Source organism: Ambystoma mexicanum, chromosome 3p (genome assembly GCF_040938575.1).
Source record: "Ambystoma mexicanum isolate Mex_15411 chromosome 3p, UKY_AmexF1_1, whole genome shotgun sequence".
NCBI classification, from domain to species: domain Eukaryota; kingdom Metazoa; phylum Chordata; class Amphibia; order Caudata; family Ambystomatidae; genus Ambystoma; species Ambystoma mexicanum.
Window position 1 is genome coordinate 765,620,435 of NC_090925.1, and position 22,129 is coordinate 765,642,563.

Below are 22,129 nucleotides of genomic sequence, written 5' to 3' on the forward strand. Positions count from 1 at the left end.
CAAAAGAAAATAAGTGCCAGCTGAAGCCAGAAGCATACAATTATGATATACTTTACAGAGAAGTGGTCAGAATTTCAAATGCCTATGCGGCTAACTGATATTACCTGGAAGGTCTCCGCCGGGGGTAGCCACGATAAGGGGAATCTCTGCGGCGATTCCTCAGGGGAGACCGGCTGCGAGGTCGGCGGCTTCGTCCAGAATCCCGATCTCTATCCCTATCCCGGTCTCTGTCCCGATCCCTGAAAAAAAAGAAAAAAAAATAGGTTTTATAAAAAAGGTCTAAAGAACCTTTGGTAAATTAAAAAAGCTTTCCTGAATGCAAAATTGGCTCCTCTTTACAACAGCAACAATAATTTTAAAGGTGGGTGCTGATAGGGAGAATGTTAATTTCTGTGCCAATTACCTTAACCATTAGAGACCCCCAGCTCTCTTGCTGACTAGGATTTTGTGTTTCTTACTGTTTAATGGAGTCTGGTAAACTCCATAGGCATCGGCTGTTTGCATGGGGACAGAACCTTTTGTGCAGTCCCTTGGACTTCTCTTAATGTTTAAATACATTTTCTTGGGTGAACTACTGTTCACAAGAATAGCAAGATGACGTTTGTCTTACTTAACTTAAGTGGGCCCAGCACACACCACCCTATGTGGAGTGCTGGGAGGTTACATATTAACTCCTCATCCCATGTAACATTCTGTTACACTAACTTGAATGGCTGTTGGCAGTGGTTTCTTTTTTACTACCTTTGTTCCATGTATCTGCAGGCCGATTTCTCAGCTGCAGTACAGCACCAAAGGGTGACCATTTTCCCAAAATGGCCCGTCTTCTTTTTTGCCATTTCTTGTCTGTCAGTTCTTTCTGGGATTTTACTCTGTTTCAATTGGGTTTGAGTCCTTTGTGCATTTTGCCTTTGGCGGGCTTCAGCACTGAAGCCCTCCGAGGCACCAATGTGTCTGCAAAGGCAAGAAGTGAGGGAGGGTGCCAAAACTTTCCTGTCCTTTGTCTCTAGGTGTGCCCGAGTGAAACCAGTTGATTAGCCGGCTGGCTTTCCGGGAGGACAGCCACCCTGCTGGGCAATTGACAGCCCTAGTGCTGTGAATGAATGGGAACTTGCTTAAAAGGCTGTTAGGCAAGATTGTATGCAGTACCCTTTGGGTGCACTACAACAACCCTGACAACCTGGCAATAGGAACCCAACCTTTGGTTTAAGTCTGTACTAGACAGGTTGTTAGCTTGTTGAGCAGCCAGGCGGGGTCAATGTGAGCTGTAGTGGAGTTATACAGATTCACAGTGACAAATATTCAAATAAACACTTACACACAAGGTTTCTTGAATAAACAATTATTTATCAGTCAGTTAGAATAATCCTTCAGAAGGGAGCAATATAATACAACACAAATATATTTCAAAATACACACTCTTAAGTTTCTAAATCAGTAAGTACCCTTTTGGAATGGCACAAAGGCACAACCTACACCCTGCGGTGACTTCAATAGTTAGGGTGCTGTGGACATTAATATATCACTGTTGCATTTAGAATATTCTTAGGAATAGGTCAAAGGAAAAGGTTATTTAAAACAAACGAGAGATCACAATATTTCTTAAACAGGCAAATACTTTTGGATCCCCCAAACAGTCATTCAGTGGAACAGGCTAGGCCAAAGTCAATGGTCTAAAGTCTATATGGGCTGACGCACTTCTGGTAGTTGAATAAGAAAAGCCTCTGCACAACGTTTCAGAAGACTTTGAAGAAAAAGAAGAATTAATGTAGGGCCACAAGCTGTTAGACTTGAGTAGTAGAAGATGCAAGCAACTACTATAAGAGGTATGTTCTCAAGTCTTTACCATACCTTTTAATTGAAAAAAGTGCATCAGATGACTTCTGTTCCTGTGCAGCTCTGCAGATCTCACTGTTCCTGGGCCTCAGTAGTTGGGACATGAGGGAGGACTTTTGGGGACTCCTGCACTGCAATGGGACAGTGACTGCTCGCAACCAGCAATCTTCAAACAAGCAGCACTTCAGTGTTTCAGCTTCTTGCGACTACCACAAATAGCAATCCCGTGGTTCCTGGCGGTTGGGATGGACCCTCCTTGCATCTGGGGTCCCGCATTCTGTTGAGGGTCAGTCCTGCTTCCTGGGAGTCTGGAGGATCTTCCTGGAGCTCTTGGCCAGCTTAAAAGCAACACACAAACTGGTGTTCCTCTCCCTAGCTATCCGGTTCCAGCAGAGACTGCAGTGGATACTCAACCAGCGTTACGAGGATGTCTAGGTGGCTAACTTTGGAGTAGATTGGTCCCACCAACTCAAAAGGGAGAAGTTGTCCTTGCAGGGGCTTCTCTGTTGATACTAATTTGGAGCTTCAGCACACTAGCAGGTCTTCACCGGGCAAACCAACTGTCCAGGATTAGCAGCAGGCTTCTTCAAGTTCTCTTTGTATCCCTTCGTCCAGTGGTCAACTCTGCCTTCCAAGACAAAAAGCCTCACCTTTTATGCAGCTTGCTCCCATGAATTCCAGCCTAGCTGTCAGTCACCCAGCACGGTGGCTGTCCTTGCCAGCCAGTCAGCCTGCCAATCACCACAGAGAATTTGGGTCTCCTAGGAGACAAAGCACACAGTTTCGGGCACCTCCCTCACTTCCTGCCCCTGCCAGACACCCTGGAGCCAGAGGTGGGCTTCACTCGTGAATCCCGCCAAAGGCAAAATGAACAAAGGGACCAAACCTGGTTTGGCGCGCAGAGTAAATCTCAAGAAGGACCTTTCCACAAAGAAATGGCAAAAAAAGAAGACCGGTGCCATTTTGACAAAAATGGCACCCTTGGGTGCTTTACCGTGACTGCAAACGCATCCTGCGGTAAAATCCCATAATGGTACTAAAGAGTAAACCACTGCCACTAGGCATTCAGCGAGCAAAGGGTAACATTAATATGTTACATGAGACACTAGACACAGGGGATACTAGGTAACCCCTCCAGCACCCTATTGTAAGATTGTGTGTGCTGGGTCTAGAAAGTTACAAATGTAAGTAAAGTCAATTTCACTTTACTACTCTGGGAAACAGTTTATCCCAGAGAAGGTATTTAAACCTTTGGGAAATCTGAAAGACTTCCCTGTGTCACTGCACTGAATGTGCTGTGTGACACTACGTAAAGGATGATGCCTATGGAGTTTGTCAGACTGCACAACCCAAAGAAAACAGTACAAAATCACATTTAAAATACATGAGTGGGAAAAAGTCTCACTCTGTCCAAGCTAAAAAAAATCAAGACCTCAAAATCCAGCAAAGTTGCTGGGGGTCTCCAAGGTAGAGGGAATTTGCACATTACTGAGAATTCTCCTTAACAAAGGCAAGGGTTTTGGGACTAGAGGCAGAATCGACCACTGGAGGACAACATCCGAAGATGTTTAGAGACGCAAGCAGCACCCCCCTGGACCGCGAAGTGCCCGGTGAAGGCCTGCAGTTATGGGGACCCAGTTTTTGTTTTGACTGGGAATACCAATAAGGAAGACTTCCTCCCTTGGTCTGGTGGGACCAACTTGCTTTGAGACTAGCTTAATTGTGGCGCAACCCCAGACTTGTTGCGATTTTCCAAGGCTTCAGAATCCCAATGCCCAGGGACCCCTGACCATCAAGTGCATTGTCTGTCTTCGGAAGTGTGAATTCGGCCAATACTTTGTGGGCAGCCAGATTACCCTACAGCAGCAGGAAATCTTCACCCAGAGTCCCCTCACCAGAGTCCAGGACCGAGGGATCAAGTAACTTGCAAATCAGAGCTGTTCATTCTTTGGCTCCGAGAAAAGGGCTCCAAAACCACAAAAGGCCACTGAATCAAGGAGAATCCATTGCTGCAGAGTCCCTCTCTCTCAAAGGCTGCCACAGAAGCCTGCCAGGCGTCCTCCCTTTCCTCACCACAACCAAGAAAAAGGGTCTGCTACATTGCAACAGGAAGGCACCAAGATGGAACCAATTCTTCAATTCACAGCTACCATGGGGCTTGGGGTACATCTACCTTTTGCCAAATGTGGTGCTTCCTAGCTTTGGGATTATTATTTTAAACCCTTTTGTGTTGACCTCAACTCACCTGCACTGGCCTCCCAGCTTGTGCTTCTCCCGGGTGGCTTCTCTTGAGCTTGTGATTTTCTACTGAACTACTGACTATTTTAAAAACACTTTTCTAAGAGCATCAGAACTTGGAACTGGCCCATTGACTTTGGCTGTCTGGCTCGCTACAGGCCCCCTTCTAAACATATTGGCTTTGGCAGTGCTTGTTCCCTTACAGGTTTTAATTGATGAACACCATCTTTACTGGGATAAAAGACTGCCTACATCCATCTGGGAGAATCTAACCGTTTTACTATTTACAAAGTAAGTTCTGATCTAACTAACTTATCCCTCCTTGAAACTTAATGTTTTAATGGTGATCACAAATAAGTGCCAATACTGACCTCAAATGACGTCACACAGTGTGCTGGAAAATGTTTAGCGTAAGAAAAATTTACTCCCCTACTTTATTTCTCTTGTTGAATTGAATCCCAACGTTTGGATTACTAGCTCCTTTTTAAAGATTGTTTAAGTATCCTTGTGTATGGAGATATGCAAGCAGATACAAGCAACAGAAACAATTACGGTGAGTAATGCATACCTTCTGAGGCTTGTGGAATCTGCTTCGATCACAAGCTATGCATACATTGGCGAGTGGTGTCTGGAGAAGGCAGAAGGTGCGAAGAAGATACAGCGGCAAATAGATGTTTTAGCACCGCTTGTCCCACCTGTGAATCTGCTTTAGAATGAGCGTCAATGCAGCAGTGCTGAGTAAAAGTATAAATAGAGCTCCATGTAGCTGCTTTGCAACTGGCATCCAGCGGTGTTAGGGAGAATGTTCATTTCTGTGCTAATTTCCTCCTACCTCAGAGACCCCCAGCTCTTTGGTGGACTTGGGACTTTTTAATTTTACCTCCTGAGTGAGTGGGACCTTTTTCTCACTCGCGCATGTGTTTTTCCCTGATTAGGATTTTATGTTTTCACTGTTTTTGGAGTCTGAGAAACTCCATAGACCTCTGATTTTTGTATAGTAAACACCACCCTCAGAGCAGTGTCACTGAGAAATCCTTTGGATTTCTCTTAAGGTTTAAATATCTTTTCTTGGATGAACTACTGTTCCTAAGAATAGTAAGGTGAAATTGATCTTATTTACCATTTACTTTGTAGGTCCAGCACACACCATCTCATGTGGAGTGCTGGGGGTTACCTAGAACCCCCTTATCCTACTTTCTCATGCAACATTTTTGTTACCCTCACTGCTTCTCATCCTCATCTCCCTCCTCTCCTCTCTACCCTCTCAAATCTGTCTACCACTCTGCCATCCGCTCCCTATGCCTTCTCTCACCTCTTGATTCCATCTCCTCTTCCCTCACCTCTCTAGGTTGGCTCTCTTCACTCGCAGCTCAAATTCGAGTTCCTCCGGTCTCGTCTTCAAATCTTGCCCCCCACCTCTCTTCTTACTTTCTATACCCCTTCTCGTTCTCTCTGCTCATCTTTTCCTACTCTCCCCTCCACCACCCTGCGCCCCCTCCCGCTCTTTCCAACTCCCCAACACCCTTCGTTACCTCTCCATCTCCCTACCCCTCTCTTCTAACCTCTTACTCCTGCTCTTCCTTACCATCTCCATCCTAGCTACCTCCTTCCTACCACCTGCTCTCATCTAGTCTTACTTTTTCCTCACTTCTTTCTCATACATTCTTGCATTCCCTCTTACTCCCGCTCGTACCTCCACTAACATCTACCATTCCCTTGCACACCTCTGCCCCCTCCATACTCCCTCCTCACCTCTGCAATATTGTAAATTGGTCTTTATACTGTTTGAGTTGTGATTCAATAGTCATCTTATGCTGGTTGTATTTTACTTGTTCTCATGTAAAGCACTTTGGATTAAAGGGCTATATAAATTCAATAAAATACAAATACTTTAACTGGCTGGTGGCAGTGGTTTACCTTTTACTACCAGTCTGCATTTTTCCAGCAGGCTAAACCCTTACTGCAATACAGCACCCCTGGGTGACCATTTTGTCAAAATGGCCCCAGTCCTCTTTTTTGTAATTTTCTGTTTGTGGGGTCTTTCTTTGTTTTTACTCTGTGCGTTGAGACAGGGTTGAGCACTGTGTGTTTTGCCTTTGGCAGGCTTCAGCCCTGAAGCCCGCCCCTGGCTCCAATGTGTCTGGAAGGACAGGATGTTAGGCAAGGGCCCGGAACTCCTGTCCTTTTGTCTCTAGGTGTGCCTGCTGTGTGATTGATAGCCTAAACTGTGAAGGAATGGGAAAACTCAAAGGTGATAGTTTTGGGACTATAGGCAAAGTCGACCACCGGAAGAAACATCCGGAGAAGAAACTGAAGAGAAGCCTGCTGCAACCACCAAGGCTGCACAGGTAAGTGGTTTAGTAGCAAGGACCCCCTTGGGCCTTGTTTGGAACCACTTTGAACACAGTTCGGGCTCCCCTAAGGCTCGCGAGCCGTGTAGGTCGCCCAGACCCTCCCCAGCCACAACCCCCCCACCCCCGTCCTCCCGGACCGTCTTCCTCTCCCCTGATTGGACCAGCCCTCGACGGTGTAGGGCTCTGGTGTCCGGCACTGCCTCCGAGCGCCTTCTTCCACCAAGGCTACCCAGGTGAGTGATTTAGTAGCAAGGATTACCTTGGGCCGTGTTTGGGACCACTTTGAACACATTCCGGGCTCCCTCAGGCCAGCGAGCCGTGTAGGTCGTCAGACCCACCCCAGCTCCCAACCCACAAAGGCTCCAGTCTTCCCACGTCCTGGACCATCCTCCATACTCCCATTGGTCCTCTCGGCCCTCATCACCACTCCTCCCAGAGCAGCCCTCTGCCCGTGCAGCCCTGCGGCTAAGGGCCCTAAGGCCAAGGGCGGCTCTATCAGAGGCGGCTCCAAGAGGTGTCAGCAGGTGTCCGCAGGGGAAGCAGGGACCAGCCGTCAACCATCAACTACAAGGACCAATAAGGTAGGGGTGGCCGGGGTCAGGAGTAAGGGCAACAGACTGTACCAATCTGACCAGCTAGGCACAGACCTCCACACATCTATATAGACCTTTACAGGTCTCAAATCTAGTAGGGTTTTTTGCCCAGATTGCACTTCATAATAAGTTTAGATTGCATTGACAGATTTCTCTCCCAAATAGAACGGGGCTTCTGTGTCCAGATTGCACTGTGTGATATCTAGATTGCATTGATAGGCCTCTCTCCCACTATACAGGTCTCAAATCTAGTAGGGGTTCCATCTCCAAATTGCATGGTGCGAGATCTAGATTGCATTGCTAGGCCTCTCTCCCACTCTACTGGGCTCTCAAATTTAGCAGAGGTTTCTGTGTCCAAATTGCACTGTGTGACATTTTGATAGCATCAATAGGTCTCTCTCCCATTATACAGGTCTCAAATTTGGTAGGGGCTCTATCACCAGACTACATTGTGTGATATTCAGATTGCATTGATAGGCGCCTCTCCCACTATAGAGGTCTCTCAAGCTTAGTAGGGGTTCTAGATTGCATAGTACGATATTCAGATCTCATTGACAGATCCTTAAACAGGTCTCTGGAATCCCGCTGATCAACTCACCCCTAAAGGGAGACAGCACCCACCAGTGAATTACTGTGAAGTGACACCCTGATTAGAGGAGAACGCCTCAAAAGGCATATGTCCTAGCTGTGCCCCTCTAAATCATCTTTCAACTAGTAGATGATCTCAACCCCCACTGCTAGCTCACTGCAGTGAACCACATATACAGAGACGGACACTAAAGAGAGCCACCGAGAACACCTAACGATATAACCCCTAATCCACCTCCCCAAACCCTCTAGACAGCAACTAAACGAGTTGACATCAGCCGAAAATACCAACCACAGACAGAGACCCAACTGTTAGCAGACAGCCCTCCCCCCACACACTACGACACCACAAGACAACCAGACCAAAGCAGAACCAACAGGACATCGGCAAACAAAGACTAAACAACCCCTTACAATGCCGCACAAACAACCCATTCCGAGGGAAAGAAAACTAGAAGCAGCAACAAACACTCCAGAACAGCAACAAAGAACGAACCACAACTACAGAACGCACCCCTGACGTCAAGGACAAAAATCGATTTAACCTCTACTTAACTCCTTATCTCGCCGACTATGGGTCACCAGAGCAAAACCAACCCAACACCAGAAGTCACAACATCAAACTACCCCACACAATCGAGCAGAAGGATGAACACCACAAGAAACAGCCAACATACCTCAGATGCGATAAGACTCATCACCAAAGCAAGAAGAACTTCCAATCAACAACTTTTCGAAGACGCTGACACCCCAAAACCTACACCTCAGCAAGAGATCGACCAGGAAGGAAACCCCAACACCAATCAGAAGATGACCTCCAAGAAAGTCCAAGCTAAACGACACCTCCAAACTCTACTGCAATCTTATAAACGCAAGATCCATGTAAAAAACACACAGATCTTCGACCTACTCAATGGCAATGGCATTGACATCCTTTTCATCACAGAAACATGGCTGGACGACAATTACAAAACCACATTCCAAAGCTGCCTTCGAACCAACTTCAAATGCCTTCCAATAAACTGGAAAATTAAAAACAGGAGGCATTGCAATGGCATTCAAAGGACACCTGAAAACAAAAACCGGCGAACCGCTCCACACCCCCAACTGTGAAACCATGGTAATACACCTAACAGCAAGCCCAAAAACCAACGTCACACATTCATCCTGGTGTACAGACCGACATTTGATGCAACCTTCGTCGACAACTTCATAGAAGCCATCACCAACATAGCCATCAACCACAAACACCCAATCATCCTGGGGGACTACAACATCTGGATTGAAGACAGTCACGCCAACTCCCTAAACTCACTGACTGAACAACTCGCTACCATGAAACTATAACTAGTGAAAGGGGCAACACACTCGGCAGGCCTCGCCCTCGACACAATTTTGGAGGAGGAAAAAAACCACCACCACGGCACCGCTGATACAAATACTGTGGAGCGACCATCTCATCCCATTCGTGATCACTCTGCCTACTCAAGTGTGCATCCAACCCCCTAAACTCACGACCATCTCAAAAAGAAACTGGAAACACGTCAAAGAAAGCAACCTATTCGAACAACTGGAGTTAACCAAACCCTCAACTACAGAACTCGAGCTAACTGACCTAGACGGGAAAGCGGATCTACTACACAAATGGATTGCAGATGCAATCGACAAGATCGCCCCAGAAAAACCATTCACCCAATCAAACAAAGTGTAATGGTGAAATGGTTCACCCCACTATTAAGCACAATGAAAAAGTTAAACAAAATGGAACTGGAATGGAGAAAATACAACTGGGACAAAAAAACAAAAAAGTAAATAAATAAAAAAACACTGTTCCAGAGACAAATCTGCACATACAAGAAGAAAATTCAAAAGTCGAAGAGAAGGCATTATGATGACAGAATTATAAATGTCGCCAATACACAAAAAGAAATGTTTAACATCATTAAAGAGATGAGAAACCTACCAGGCTGCGACAACACCCCAAACCCCTCAGAGAAACTATGCAATGACCTGGCAGACCGCTTCAAGAAAAACAAAATCAACGACATACGACAATCCATACAAAACCTCAACCGACCACAACATACTACAAAGCGAACCCATCACAGAACCTCAGCACAAACTCAAAAACTATCCTGAAATATCAGCAGAGGCATTCGCATTGCTGGTAAAACACAGCAAGAAGGCTGGATCACCCATGGACCCCTGTCGCCCGGACATCTACAAATCAATCCTCGCAAAAGGAGCGCCAGCAGAATACTACAGAAACCTTATGAACCTTTCTCTAGCAACAGGAACTTTACCAAAGACCTTCAAATCAGCATATATCAAACCATTTCTGAAAAACACTAGTGGCGACGCAGAAGACCTCTCCAACTACAGGCCGATTTCAAACATTCCCTACCTGGCAAAACTCCTGGAAACCTAGGTATATAAGCCAACCCAAGAATACGTAGAAAAACACGACATGCTAGACCAAGCTCAAGTCGGTTTCAGACCCACAAGAGGAACGGAAACGGCACTACTATCCATCTGGGACGACCTATAAATCAACGCAGACTCAAACACAACCTCAGCCCTCATTTTACTCGACCTCTCCGCAGCCTTCGACACAGTCATGACACCCTAACCAATAGACTAGCAGAAATTGCATAACAGACACAGCCCTACTCTGGACTAAATCATTCCTAGCAGACAGAAAAGAAACTGTATGGATTAAACCCTTCAAATCCACTCCAAGATTTAACGACTGGAGTGCCACAAGGATCCTCACAATCGCCACTGTACTTCAACCAGACTCCGGTTATCTGAATCTTCAAAAAGTACATTACATGCTACAACTACGCAGATGATACCCAAATCTACAAAATCAATGACACCCAATCTGATCATTCAACTCTAATCAAGTGTCTAAAAGAAGTCTTCAACTGGATGACTGCCAACAACCTGAAAATCAATCCAGGAAAGACAAATCACGATCATATCCAAAGACCAAGAAAACGAAACCGCAATCCTGTGGCCAACGGAAATGGGAACCGCACCATCACCATCTAAGGTAGTAAAAAATCGGGGAGTCCTGATGGACAACACCCTAACCTTACAACCACAAGTAAATGCAACAGTCAAGAAATGTTTTTTCCTCCTCCTCACAGCAAGAAGAATTCTACCTTTCCTCTCCTTCACGCACAAAACACTCACTATCGTTGCCCTCATCATGTCAAGTATCGACTATGCAAACAGCCTCTACCTACGAATTCCATAAAACCTCTGGAAAAAACTACAACAGATCCAAAATGCAGCAGCCAGACTACTCCTCAAACTATCAAGAAGAGAACACATCACTCCTGCACTAAAAACACTAGACTGGCTCCCAGTAAAACATTGCATCACCTTCAAAACAATGTACATAACGCACAGGGTAATCAGTGGACAGGGAGCAGAATTCCTACAAAAGAAAATCAACAAGCCAACAAGACCCCTCATGTCAAGCAACGAAATCCGCCTGGAACCTAAACCATACTCAAGAATTAACTGGGAGGCACCTCCTTCTACCACTTAGCAGCAAAAACCTGGAACAACATCCCAAAAGATAAAAGAAACACCAAAAATCACCTAAAATTTAGGAAATTACTAAAAACCTGGCTCTTCAACACCACAGACTCAAACTGAAAACCGAAAGGAAAAGGGATGAATAAACTGGAGTGGACACGGACAACCCCCAGTGCAGACTGTGGACATCTCCCTATGTGAAGAAGCTCCCACAGCACCTTGAAGGACACTGGTTAGAGGGGAACACAGGCGACACCCAAACCTAGATGAGTCAACATCCCACCCTAATCCCACCCTTCACCCGCGCTCGCCCCTTAGTTGCCACTAGGTGCCACAGTGTAGTGGAATTATCGGGATATTAGCAATCACCACACTATCTGAGCTGCAGACATGGGCAGGTGCGCTAGCCGTATGAGTGGGAAGGGAAGACTGGGGGAGGAGTTGTCCAGATGTGAAAGGGACCTCGAAGGCCAGACAGACACAGATCAGGCCAGAGGTGCAGGGGTGCTCCCGAACCCCATCTGGGGAGTTTACAGAAGCCCAAATCAAATCAGGATAAAAGATGGCAACTAACCAATTGCACTAACAATTTCCCCCTCTGCATACACCTCTCAAACTCCAAACCAACCATAAACCTACTGCACAAACAAACCACAAAAACATTAGTACATTGCAACAAAACAAAAATACAGACTCTCACAACAGTACACAACGACTACCGGCCGCAAAACACCCCAGGCCCAGCCAACGGACCCATGGGCTGAGGCCGCCAAAAGCACATCACTGCTCTCTTGCACTTTTCCAGCTTCTTCTCACTAACCACCCCCCCCCCCCCCCTTCCTCTTTCAGAGCCGCCAGAGGAACTAGGGCATGCTTGGCAGTAGCAAGACAGAATCCAGCTGGACCACTTTTCGTCTAACCAGAAGTACTTGTTGGGCTTGGGGGTACTTACCCCAAGTCATGCTTTCTCACTTGAGAATTGCACTTGCTTAACTTTGAGTTGACGTCAATTCCCCTTGCACAGGCCCAATAGCTTGTGTTCCGTCAGTGAATTTCTTGAACTAATTTTGAGAAAGACAGTATCCAAGAAGTGCATCATAACTATAAACTTTGTCCAATTGGCTTTTGCTGTCCTGGCTCCCTAAAGGTACCCTTCTGAATCCATTGACTTTGGCCTTGCTTGCGCCTCACAGGTTGTAATTTGTTGAACACTTACTGCTGGGAAAGGCTTACCTAGATTTCATTGGAGGATCCAAAAACAGCTTTACTTTATAAGAAAGTATGTTCTAACCTTTCTATTTTCCCTTAACCCTTCCTTCCTGCAACTCAGTCTAAAAAGTATATTGGTCTTTATGATAAATGCAATACTATCCTTGTTATTATAGTCACTTCATGGTGTATGAGAAATGTATTAGCATAACTAAAGGGTATGCACAAATTGTATTGACCTTGTAAAGTGATTCCAAAGTTTGCTTGATTGTTACAAATAATTGCCCTTTTAAAGAATGCTAAAAAAAATTTGATGTGTAAATAAATATAGTTCTAATTAAACCCTTTGTTAGGACAGTTTTTGTTGGGAAGAATTCTCAAAAATGTGCTAATTCCCTTCTAACTTAGCAACCCCACCCCCCCACCCACCCATCACTTTTTGCTGGACTCAGGACTTTAATTTCTAACCTGGAGAGAGTAAGCCTTTTTGTTCACTCCCTCTTGTACTTTTATTGTGATTTTGACCCTGTGTTTCTTTTTAACTTTGGAATCTGACAAACTCCATAGGCATAATCTTTTACATTGTGACAGCACCTTGAGTGCAGTGGCACAGGGAAGCCTCTTCGATTTCCCAAAGGTTTAAATACCTTCTATTGCCGAAACTACTGTTTCCAAGAGCAGTGAAGTGTTTCCAAGAGCAGTGAAGTGAAGTGGACTACTTTTATTTTATAACTTTCTAGACCCAGCCCACACTAGCTTACCATAGGGTGCTGGAGGGGTTACTTAGTATCCCCTTTGTCTAGTTTCTCGTGTAACATTTTTATGTTACCCTTTCTACAATTAATGGCTGGTGGCAGTAGTTTACTTTTTATTACCATTGTGTGTTTCTACCGCGGGCTGCGTTTGCAGCCACAGTAAGGCACCCATGTGTGCCCAATTCGTCAAAATGGCCCTGGTAGTCTTTTTGCCATTTCTTGTTGGAAAGTTCCTGCTGGAGATTTACTCTGCACGACAAACCAGGTTTGGTCCCATTGTTCGTTTTGTCTTTGAAGGGATTCACGATTGAAGCCCGCCTCTGGCGCCAGTATGCCTGGCAGGGGCAGGAAGTGAGGGGGTGCCTGAAACTCCCTGTGCCTAATCCCCTTGGTTACAGGAATGCACCCCAAGGTGATTGGCCAGCTGCCTGACTGGCAAGGACAGGCACTGCTGTGCGATTGACCACTAGGCTGGAATGAATCGGAGAAACCTGCATAAAAGGCGAGGCTTTTTGGCTTAGAAGGCAGAGTCGACCAGCCGACAAATAAATCCGAAGAACAACTTGGAAGAGATGCCTGCTTCAACTCCTGGACCGTTGGATTGCCCAGTGAAGCCCTGCTGCTGTGCTGAAGCTTCCGAATTCACCTCGACTAGGGAAGCCCTGCAAGGACGACTTCTCCCCTTGAGTTGGTGGGACAAATCAACTCCAAAGTAAGCCTGCCTGGCCATCCGCTCGGAACTGCCTGTACTTCCACTGCTGTTGGAACTGAAGTGCCAGGGAGAGGAACACCAGATTGTGTGCGTTGCTTTGAAGTCGGACTCTAGCGCCAGGAAGATTCTCCAGACTTCCCTGAAGCAGGACTGACCAAGCCTGAGCCATCTCAAACGATTGCTGGACCCAAATACGAGGAAATTCCAGAGTGGTATCCGAGAACCGCAGTGTTGCTATTTGCTATCAGACGCGAGGAGCTGAAACACAGAAGGACCGCTGAATTGAAGTTTGCCCATTGCTGCTGCTGACCTTCCCATTGCAGAGCAGGAGTCCCCAGACGTAATCCCTCTTGTCCCCACGACAGGCTCAGGAACAACAGAATCTGCAGCACGATACAGGAACAGAAGCCAGCAGGAACCATTTCTTCTAACCAGAGGTACTGTAAAGTCTAAGAGAACTTGTTGTTTAGCCTTACTTGTTCTCAGTTGAGACCTGTCTTGGTTACCTTGCAGAGTTGCCAAAGCTTTGCCCCTCACAAGCCTCCCAGCCTGTGGCCCTTCAAGTGTTCTATTTTTCAACAAACCTTTCGAAAAACATTGTGCAAGACTTTTTACCTTCCGGGAAAGAAGATCATCAGCTCCCATAGACATTTTGCAATTAACATTGGCTGTCCTGGCTCCATGAGAGACTCTTCTTACCTTTAACTCTGTGCTTCATCTTTTCCCCAGGAGAGGGTTCAACTTATTTTGACATTGGAAGGTTTTTCGAAGTACTGGCCTATTTTGTGAATTATTTGTGAATCAGTATTGCTCAAAATGTACCAGTGATAAATCAATGTCCTAGCTATTTTAGTCACCAGCGGGTGTAGGAAGTGCGTTTGTCATCCCCAATTGGCGGCATCTGATTTAGAGAAACTAAGCGTGTTTTGAAGTGTGTTATAAGTGTTGATTTTGATTCTTTTCTTACGCGCACCAAGCAAGCAATTGCATTCGTGCGCAGATGTTAACTATATGTTATATATTTAGCTGCAGGATGTAGGTTCACCATAGATACTTAAGTTCATTTGAATAGGAATGTTTTTAATTATTTTCTAAAGGTTGCCAGTGTAGTGCATGAGCAAACGCCCAAAGGCAGCTGATTCCACAACTTGGGGCCGAACACAGAACCTCCTGTATTCTTTAGAGGTGTATTTTGTCCGGGGAACACATAGGAGTTTATCTCCTGAACGGAGGTCTCTGATAGGGTGTTACATATATTGTTCCCTTTTAAAGAAGGCTTATATAACTGAATGAAATAAATTAATATTTTTTTTATCATCAAGAAACCTTGAGTTTAAGTGTTTAGTTGAATAACTGCTACTGTGAAACTGTCACATTACTGCTCGCATTGACCCCTCTTGAGATAAGCCGGGCTGTTCAGCCACACTAGCAACCTGTGTAGTTCAGACTTATACCAAAGGTTGGGTCCCTATTGCCAGGAGGCCAAGGTTATTGCAGTGCACCCAAAGGGTACTTCATAACATCTTTCCTGAAGTATAACTAAGGGCTTAGTAAAACCATTCAACTGAGGCAGTACAAGACTCCACTCTTGGTATAAGGCTGTACCAACTGAATTTATGGTATTGTTTTTCAGGCCCAAAAGGTATCCGAGAACCGCTGTGGTGCTGTTCGCGAGAAGCGGAAACTGCGAAGTGCAGCTGATCTGAAGTTTGGCCATTGCTGCCGCCGACCTTCAAATCGTAGTGCACAAGTCCCTAGAAGAACTCCCTCTTGTCCCCATGACTGAAGCCTGGGAACAACAGGACCTGCCATATTACAACAGGAACAGAAGCCAGCTGGAACCAATTTCTTCAGACCTAAGGTACTGTAAACTAAGGGGTACAAACCTCTTGTGTAGCATTGCTGGCTCTCAGTTGAGGCTTTTCTGTGTTACCTTTGCAGAGTTGCTTGCAGCTTTGTCCATCACAAGCCTCCCAGCTTGTGCCCCAACAGCGATTTCCTTTTGAACAAAACTTCTCTAACACTGTGCAAGACTTTTTTAATTACCTTCAAGAAGAACTCCAGCTCCCCTAGACTTTGATCAATTGGCATTGGCTGTCCTGGCTCTCTGAAGACTATCAGCTGACTGTGTTTTGATCTGTCCCCCCATAAAGTCATACATTCTCTACTTGTGTGGCTGGGAAAGGGTGAACTTACTTTGCATTGGGTGGCTGGAAGGGGGGTTCAAAAGTGCTTACCTGTTTGGGAAACTGGTTAACCATGGTTTCTTCCTCAAACCTTCTCCTTTTGACACCAAACTCGGTGTTGCTCTAAATGTACCAGTGATATATCAGTGTCCTAGTTATTTAAGTCACCCAAGGGTGTAGGAAGTGTGATTGCCATCCTAATTGGGTATCTACTGATTTATTGAAACAGTGCATCCATTGAAGTATGTTTGTGTAACATATTTGCTCCCCTCTAAAGAAGGCTTATTCAAATGACTAATAGATAATTGTTTTATCAAGAACCCTTGTGTGTTTTTATTTGGATAAATGTCACTGTGAAACTATGTTGCAACCCTAAAGCTCACAGTCACTCTACCAACTTCTGTAGTACATGCTTATACCAAAGGTTGGGTTAACTATTGCCAAGAGGACAAGCTGGGGCAGTCTCCCACAGGGTACTGCATTCTATCTTGCCTAACACTGCTATGGGGTCTTCAGCCAATAGTTGAAAGTTACAATTTGTCATATGAACTTCTTCCTCTGGAATGAAGGCTAAGGAGGCAGTGTGGACCCCTGAAGGTTTACCCTTGAATCTGGGATCCCCTTTCACATGGTCAGTTGACCCACAAGCATAACATTTACCAAATGTTCTTTAGAACGGGGGCTTCTACTGACCTCCCTCTGGAGGTTTCACTAAACTGACCTGGTTTCCCATAGTGTTTACCCCTTTTCTGTTTGTGGCCCTTTTTTGGGTGGTTAGAATTTGAATTCTCTTTTCCATCTTTCTTATGCTGCTTCCTCTCATCCTTTTTGAGAGTGGCCCCAGATCCTTGTGATTGGCCCTGTTGGCAACCCACGAGTCAGCAGCCTTTGCTAACTTTTTGGGATCAATCTATTTTGAGTTAGCCAAGTGCTGTCTCAGCTCATGAGAGCAGGCATCAAAAATACATTCCAACAAAAACAGATTTCATTCCTTCAAAGGAGTTCACTCTGTAAGCCTTAACCCAAGCATCCACATTTTTCAAACATTCACACACCCAGGTAGCCCAAAGGGTACCATCAGTCTTTTTGAGGGTCCTAAACCTCTTAAGGTCCTGGGAAGGTTTTTCCCCAAATCTGGCTATCAAAGCCAGCTTCACATTTCATACTCTTGTCTTTCAAGTGCACCCACATTCTTTACAGCAGCACTTGCAACCTGGGAAAGCCTAAACAAAAGCCAAGGAATCAATGGATTCCCTCGAGACCCTGAATCCTAGGATTGTACTCAAAGGCCCCCAACCAATACAAAATATCAAATTTAACATCATATATACTCACTGCTTCTTTAGGCAGGCAAAGCCTCTTGGGACTGGAAGACCTAGAGGACTGTTAGTTAAGATTTTCACAGAACTGGTAAAACTTCCTGACCTGGGTCAACCCCAGAACTTTTTTGCTTTAGTAGTGGGATATTTTTCCATAATAGCTCAGTGAGTGGGAACCTTTTTCCACACAGACAATCTTTAATTCTTTATTGGTGTCATTTTTCTGACTCTCCATTTTAAAGTTATCCTCTTTAACAACTTATTGGCAATAAGTGTTTGTTGCCCTAGGGGCTCCCCTTTTAACTTTCTTTTGCTAACCTTGGGAGAAATACAGTTCACAATGGTAGAAAGGATCTTTGGATTCCTTTTACAATTTATTTATTCAAATTTGTTGAGCGCACATCAGCCCAGAAGCATCGTGGCGCTTATACCTTGACAATGTATACCCTTTCAAACTAAAACTAACAATTCTGTTAGTGACAAGCTTAGCTTCAATGGCTGGTGGCAGTGATTAATTTGGTGAACCTTTACCGCAGGCTGTGTTCACAGCTGCAGTAAAGGGACCTAAGGATGTTTATTTTTACCAAAATGGCCCGTTTTTTTTGCCATTTTAGTGTTTGTCGTTTCTTGTTCCTTCGCCGGACATCAAGGGTGGGCAATTCCTTTGTGTGATTTTTGTCTTCGGCGGGAGTCCCTTGGACTCCCCACCCAGGCTCCAGTCTGAGAGAGCAGGAAGTGAGGGTGGAGTCCAAAACTCCCGAGCCCTTTGTCTTACGCCTTGCTTGAGTGGGGGGTTGGGAGGGGGGCTGGCTGTCCTGATTGGACAACCAGACCACCCCTTCTTGTAAAATGTGGGGAAGGAATGCAGAGGTTGTAATTCCTGATAAATACTGCGAACCTGGAAGCAGAAGAAAAGTTGACCACTGGAAACAAAGAAGAAGATGAAGGAAAAGCGGCTGAGATGATTTCCAGCAACTGGAGAGCCTGCTGTGTAACCAGAGCCTGCTGTAGCCCTTCCTTCCAATCGACCTGGGGACTCCGAAAATGATTAGAGACAGAGCCTGGCAAGACCCACTAGACTCAAGACCTGCATTTTGAGCCATCCCACGCGTTGCTGCGAGCTTGCGTTGTTGCAATGACCCGAGTTAGGGAGAATTCTCAAAAAATGTGCTAATTCCCTTCACATTAGAAACCCCCAGCAACTTTGCTGGATTTGGAGGAATGATTTTTTACCTGGAGAGTTTGAGCCTTTTCCCCCACTTTTTCATGTATTTTGATGTGTTTTAACTGTTTTCTTTGGTTATGGAGTTTAAACAACTCCAGAGGCATCATCTTTTCATTTGTGTCACACCACCCTCAGTTCAGTGGGAACCTTTCAGGGTTTCCCAAGGTTTAAATACCTTCTCTGGGATAAACCGTTTCCCAGAGTAAGTAAAAAGTGAAGTTGACTTTACTAGTCTTAAATTCCTAGACCCAGCACACCCTATCTTACACTATACTGCTGGAGGGGTTAATTCGTATCCCCTGTGTTTAGATACTCATGTAGAAGTCAAATGCTACCCTTTCCTCTCAGAATGGCCGGTGGCAGTGGTTTTACTACAAACTACGATGATTTTTCCCAACCGCGAACTATTCATAGCTCTGGTAATGTTAAATCGCGGGCGCCATGTTTATCAAGATGGTGTCTGAGCCCCCTCTGTAAAAATTTCTTTGTGGAAAGTTCCTTCTAGAGTTTGTCTCTGCGCGTCAAATCTAGTTTGGCCACTTTGTTCCATCGCCTTTGGCGGGCTTCAGGAGTGAAGACCGCCTCTAGCGCCCGAGTGTCTGGGGGTGGGCAGGAAGTGAGGGAGGTTCCCGAAACTCCCTGTGCTTAGTCTCCTAGGAGACCCAAATGCACTTTGTGGTGATTGGCTGGCTGACTGTTCGGCAAGGACAGCCACCCTGCTGGGTGAGTGACAGCTAGGCTGGAATGAATGGGAGAGAACTGAATAAAAGGTGAGTCTCTTGGCTTGGGAGGCGGAGTCGACCACTGGAACGAAAGAACCAAAGAGCTTGAAGAGGACAGCTGCTGCAACTCCTGGAGCGTTGGTTTGCCCGGTGAAGCCCTGCTGCAGGTCCGAATTGCCAAGTTCATCTCAACAGACAAGCCCCGCTAAGGACGCCTTCTCCCTTTGAGTTGGTGCGACCAATCAATTGTACAGTAAGCCACTTGGATACCTATCTCGGAGCTGGTTGCATTTTCCTCGAGTGGTGCAGGAAAACCGAATAACCAGGGAGAGGGACACCAGCTTGTGTGCGTTACTTACAGCCACTGGTATTGAAGTTTGCCAGCTGCAAGCTTTTTGACCAGTCTCAGTGCAGGAGTCCCCCAACGTCCATCCTCTTGTCCCCACAACTGAGGCACAGGAACAGCGAGATCTGCAGGAACTGCCAGGAACACAAGTCACCTGCTGCATCTTTTTCTTCATTGTAAGGTACTGTGAAATCAGACCGAGTACTTGCCTCTCGCGTTGAAAGTGCTCGAAACTTTTGCAACTCGCAGGCCTAATCAGTTTGTGACCCAACATATGATGATTCTTTTTACAAACTACTTCTGAGAACTTGTGCAAAGACTTTTCTGTCGAACTACCAGAACCGCTTTATCCTATCCAAGACTTTAACCCATTGACTTTGGCCTACCCTATTGAATACCCTTCTGGTGGACTCAAAATATCTACACTGTAAGAATAATTGTAACCTTTTATGTTCTAATAATCTTTGCCTTTTACTCCGCTTGAAAAGTATTCTGAAATAATATTGAAGTGTGTGTGCTTTATAGAATTGCCTCCTTCTTATGAATGTTTTCTGACAGATAAATATTTATCAAAGAAACCTTGAGTGTAAGTTTATTTGAAGACCTGTGAATAGGCGTCAAATCCGCAGAACAGCAGTCACAAGGGAAACCTTGCCTAGAGTCTTCTTCATCAATCCATGCTGCAAAGTCCCTTCTCAGGTCTTGTTTTCAGTCTCCACTACAAGGAATCCACTGACTGGTTATTTGGCTACAGACCCTGAAGTTCTTATGCTGCAAAATCTTGTTCAATGCCGAGGTACTGTGTTGGCTTGGGTATGTACTTATCTTAAGCCCGTTAGGATTTCTGTATAGCTGTGGGTGGTTTTCTGCGATGGAGAAGCCTTTCATCCAGTGCACCCAGTCCCACTGCTAGAATCCTGCTAGGGCGTCTTCTGCGAAGCCCCTGGGCCCTCTTCCAACTCAGAAGTAAAGTACTCACCTGTTTGCCCATTTTCTTAAGGAACTCTGACTTTTGCTACTAAAGAACCTATTCTGACGCAGCCTGTTGGTCACTAGTCCTAGTGACCACCCTTCTGCTACTGAGAACACTCATGCTCCAAGAATAAGGGAAAGACTTTCAAGGGATTGGGACTTCGCCTAGAAAAGAATATAAGTGTTTAAAAGTTACTTACTTGTAAAGAGTTGGTCGGTAATTGTAATTCTAAGAGTGAAGTTACAAAGGTTCTTAAGGATCTTGAATGTGTGATGCACTATTCTTAAAAGTATGGTTAAAATCTTTTCTTCCTTAGCAACTGTTGCCAGTCTAATAGAAAGTAGATGTGACAGTATTTTACTCATGTGATTACTTTTGGGAAGAGGCACAACCTAAAGTGTTGGTATCACCAGATTGGTCCTTTGAGGATAATTGCATAAATGTCCCCCAACTGGGTCTTGCTTCCCCTGATTTGCTGCTAGCCTGCCCTTAATAAATCTGTATTCGGTTGTTGCCTATCTAGAATAACTGAGTCATTCAGTAAAGTGTGACATTGGGTTTTACTTTCCCCTTCATTGTGAAGTTAAACAAAGTATGTGGGTTGTACTTATCTTGTGTTAGCTGTGTGCCATCCAAAAATAAGTTCCAAGAGTTACTGCTCATCTCCCAGATTTCAAAAAGCACTTTTAATTGTATATTATATTCTTAGGTTTTACTCACCTAGTATACATGTTATCACAAGAGTAGTTATAGGTTTTTACTGCACCTAGAATAAATGTTATAATACTAAAACGTATATTGTCCAGTTGACTAAGTGATTTGTACTGAGAATAATTGTACAACTGGAAGGGTCTACTGCCGTTGCATTACTGAATGTAATTGTAAAAAGTAACCATTGGTTATTACTCCCCCAAGAATAGGCTTGACCTATACCGAATATGTATGAAAAGGTTTTGACTTCCCTAGAACTACTGTAAGGCACTTCAAATAAGGTCTATACTTGGGTCTGTGTACTTTCAAGTATAGTGTTCTGTTTTTATATTTTGATTTCATATAATGCTTTAGTGCTTACTTACCCCTAGATTTATCTGGGCCTACTTCTATTTAAATAAATCCTTTATTTTTACATACATAGTGTTTCAGTGTTTCTTTGGATTATTTGTATGACAATTTCACTTGTACCGATTCTACAGCCCTCTCTCCCTCCTAAAATTAGTCTGGCTGCTCGGTCTACGCTACCATGAACTCAGGTGGTACAGCCTTATACTAAGAGCGGAGTCTTGTACTGCCTCAGTTGAATGGTTTTACTAAGCCCTTAGTTGGACTTCAGAAAAACTGTCCTAACAAGGACTCTGGGAGGGAAACATTTTCAATAGACAATCTTCATTTTAAGAGCATGCTGCATTTCAAATTCCCCGAGCTTGGTGTCTTGATGTTTGCTTCAGCTTGCAATCTTTTTAATTCCAATTCAAGTCTCATTTTCTCAAGAGACACATATTCTGGACCTAGTGATGGACCTTGTGGGGT

The 22,129-nt window shown here is 44.9% G+C and overlaps 1 protein-coding gene across 2 annotated transcripts in view; it reads right to left on the reverse strand.

The window, feature by feature from the left end:
* Positions 1–22,129, reverse strand: part of LOC138580836 (serine/arginine repetitive matrix protein 2-like) — a 1,087,536-nt gene that overhangs the window by 51,194 nt on the left and 1,014,213 nt on the right. For both annotated transcript variants that reach the window (XM_069651699.1, XM_069651698.1), the window contains exon 13: positions 105–239. In XM_069651699.1, the coding sequence (XP_069507800.1) occupies positions 105–239 (135 nt within the window). The remainder of the gene's footprint in view (positions 1–104; positions 240–22,129) is intronic.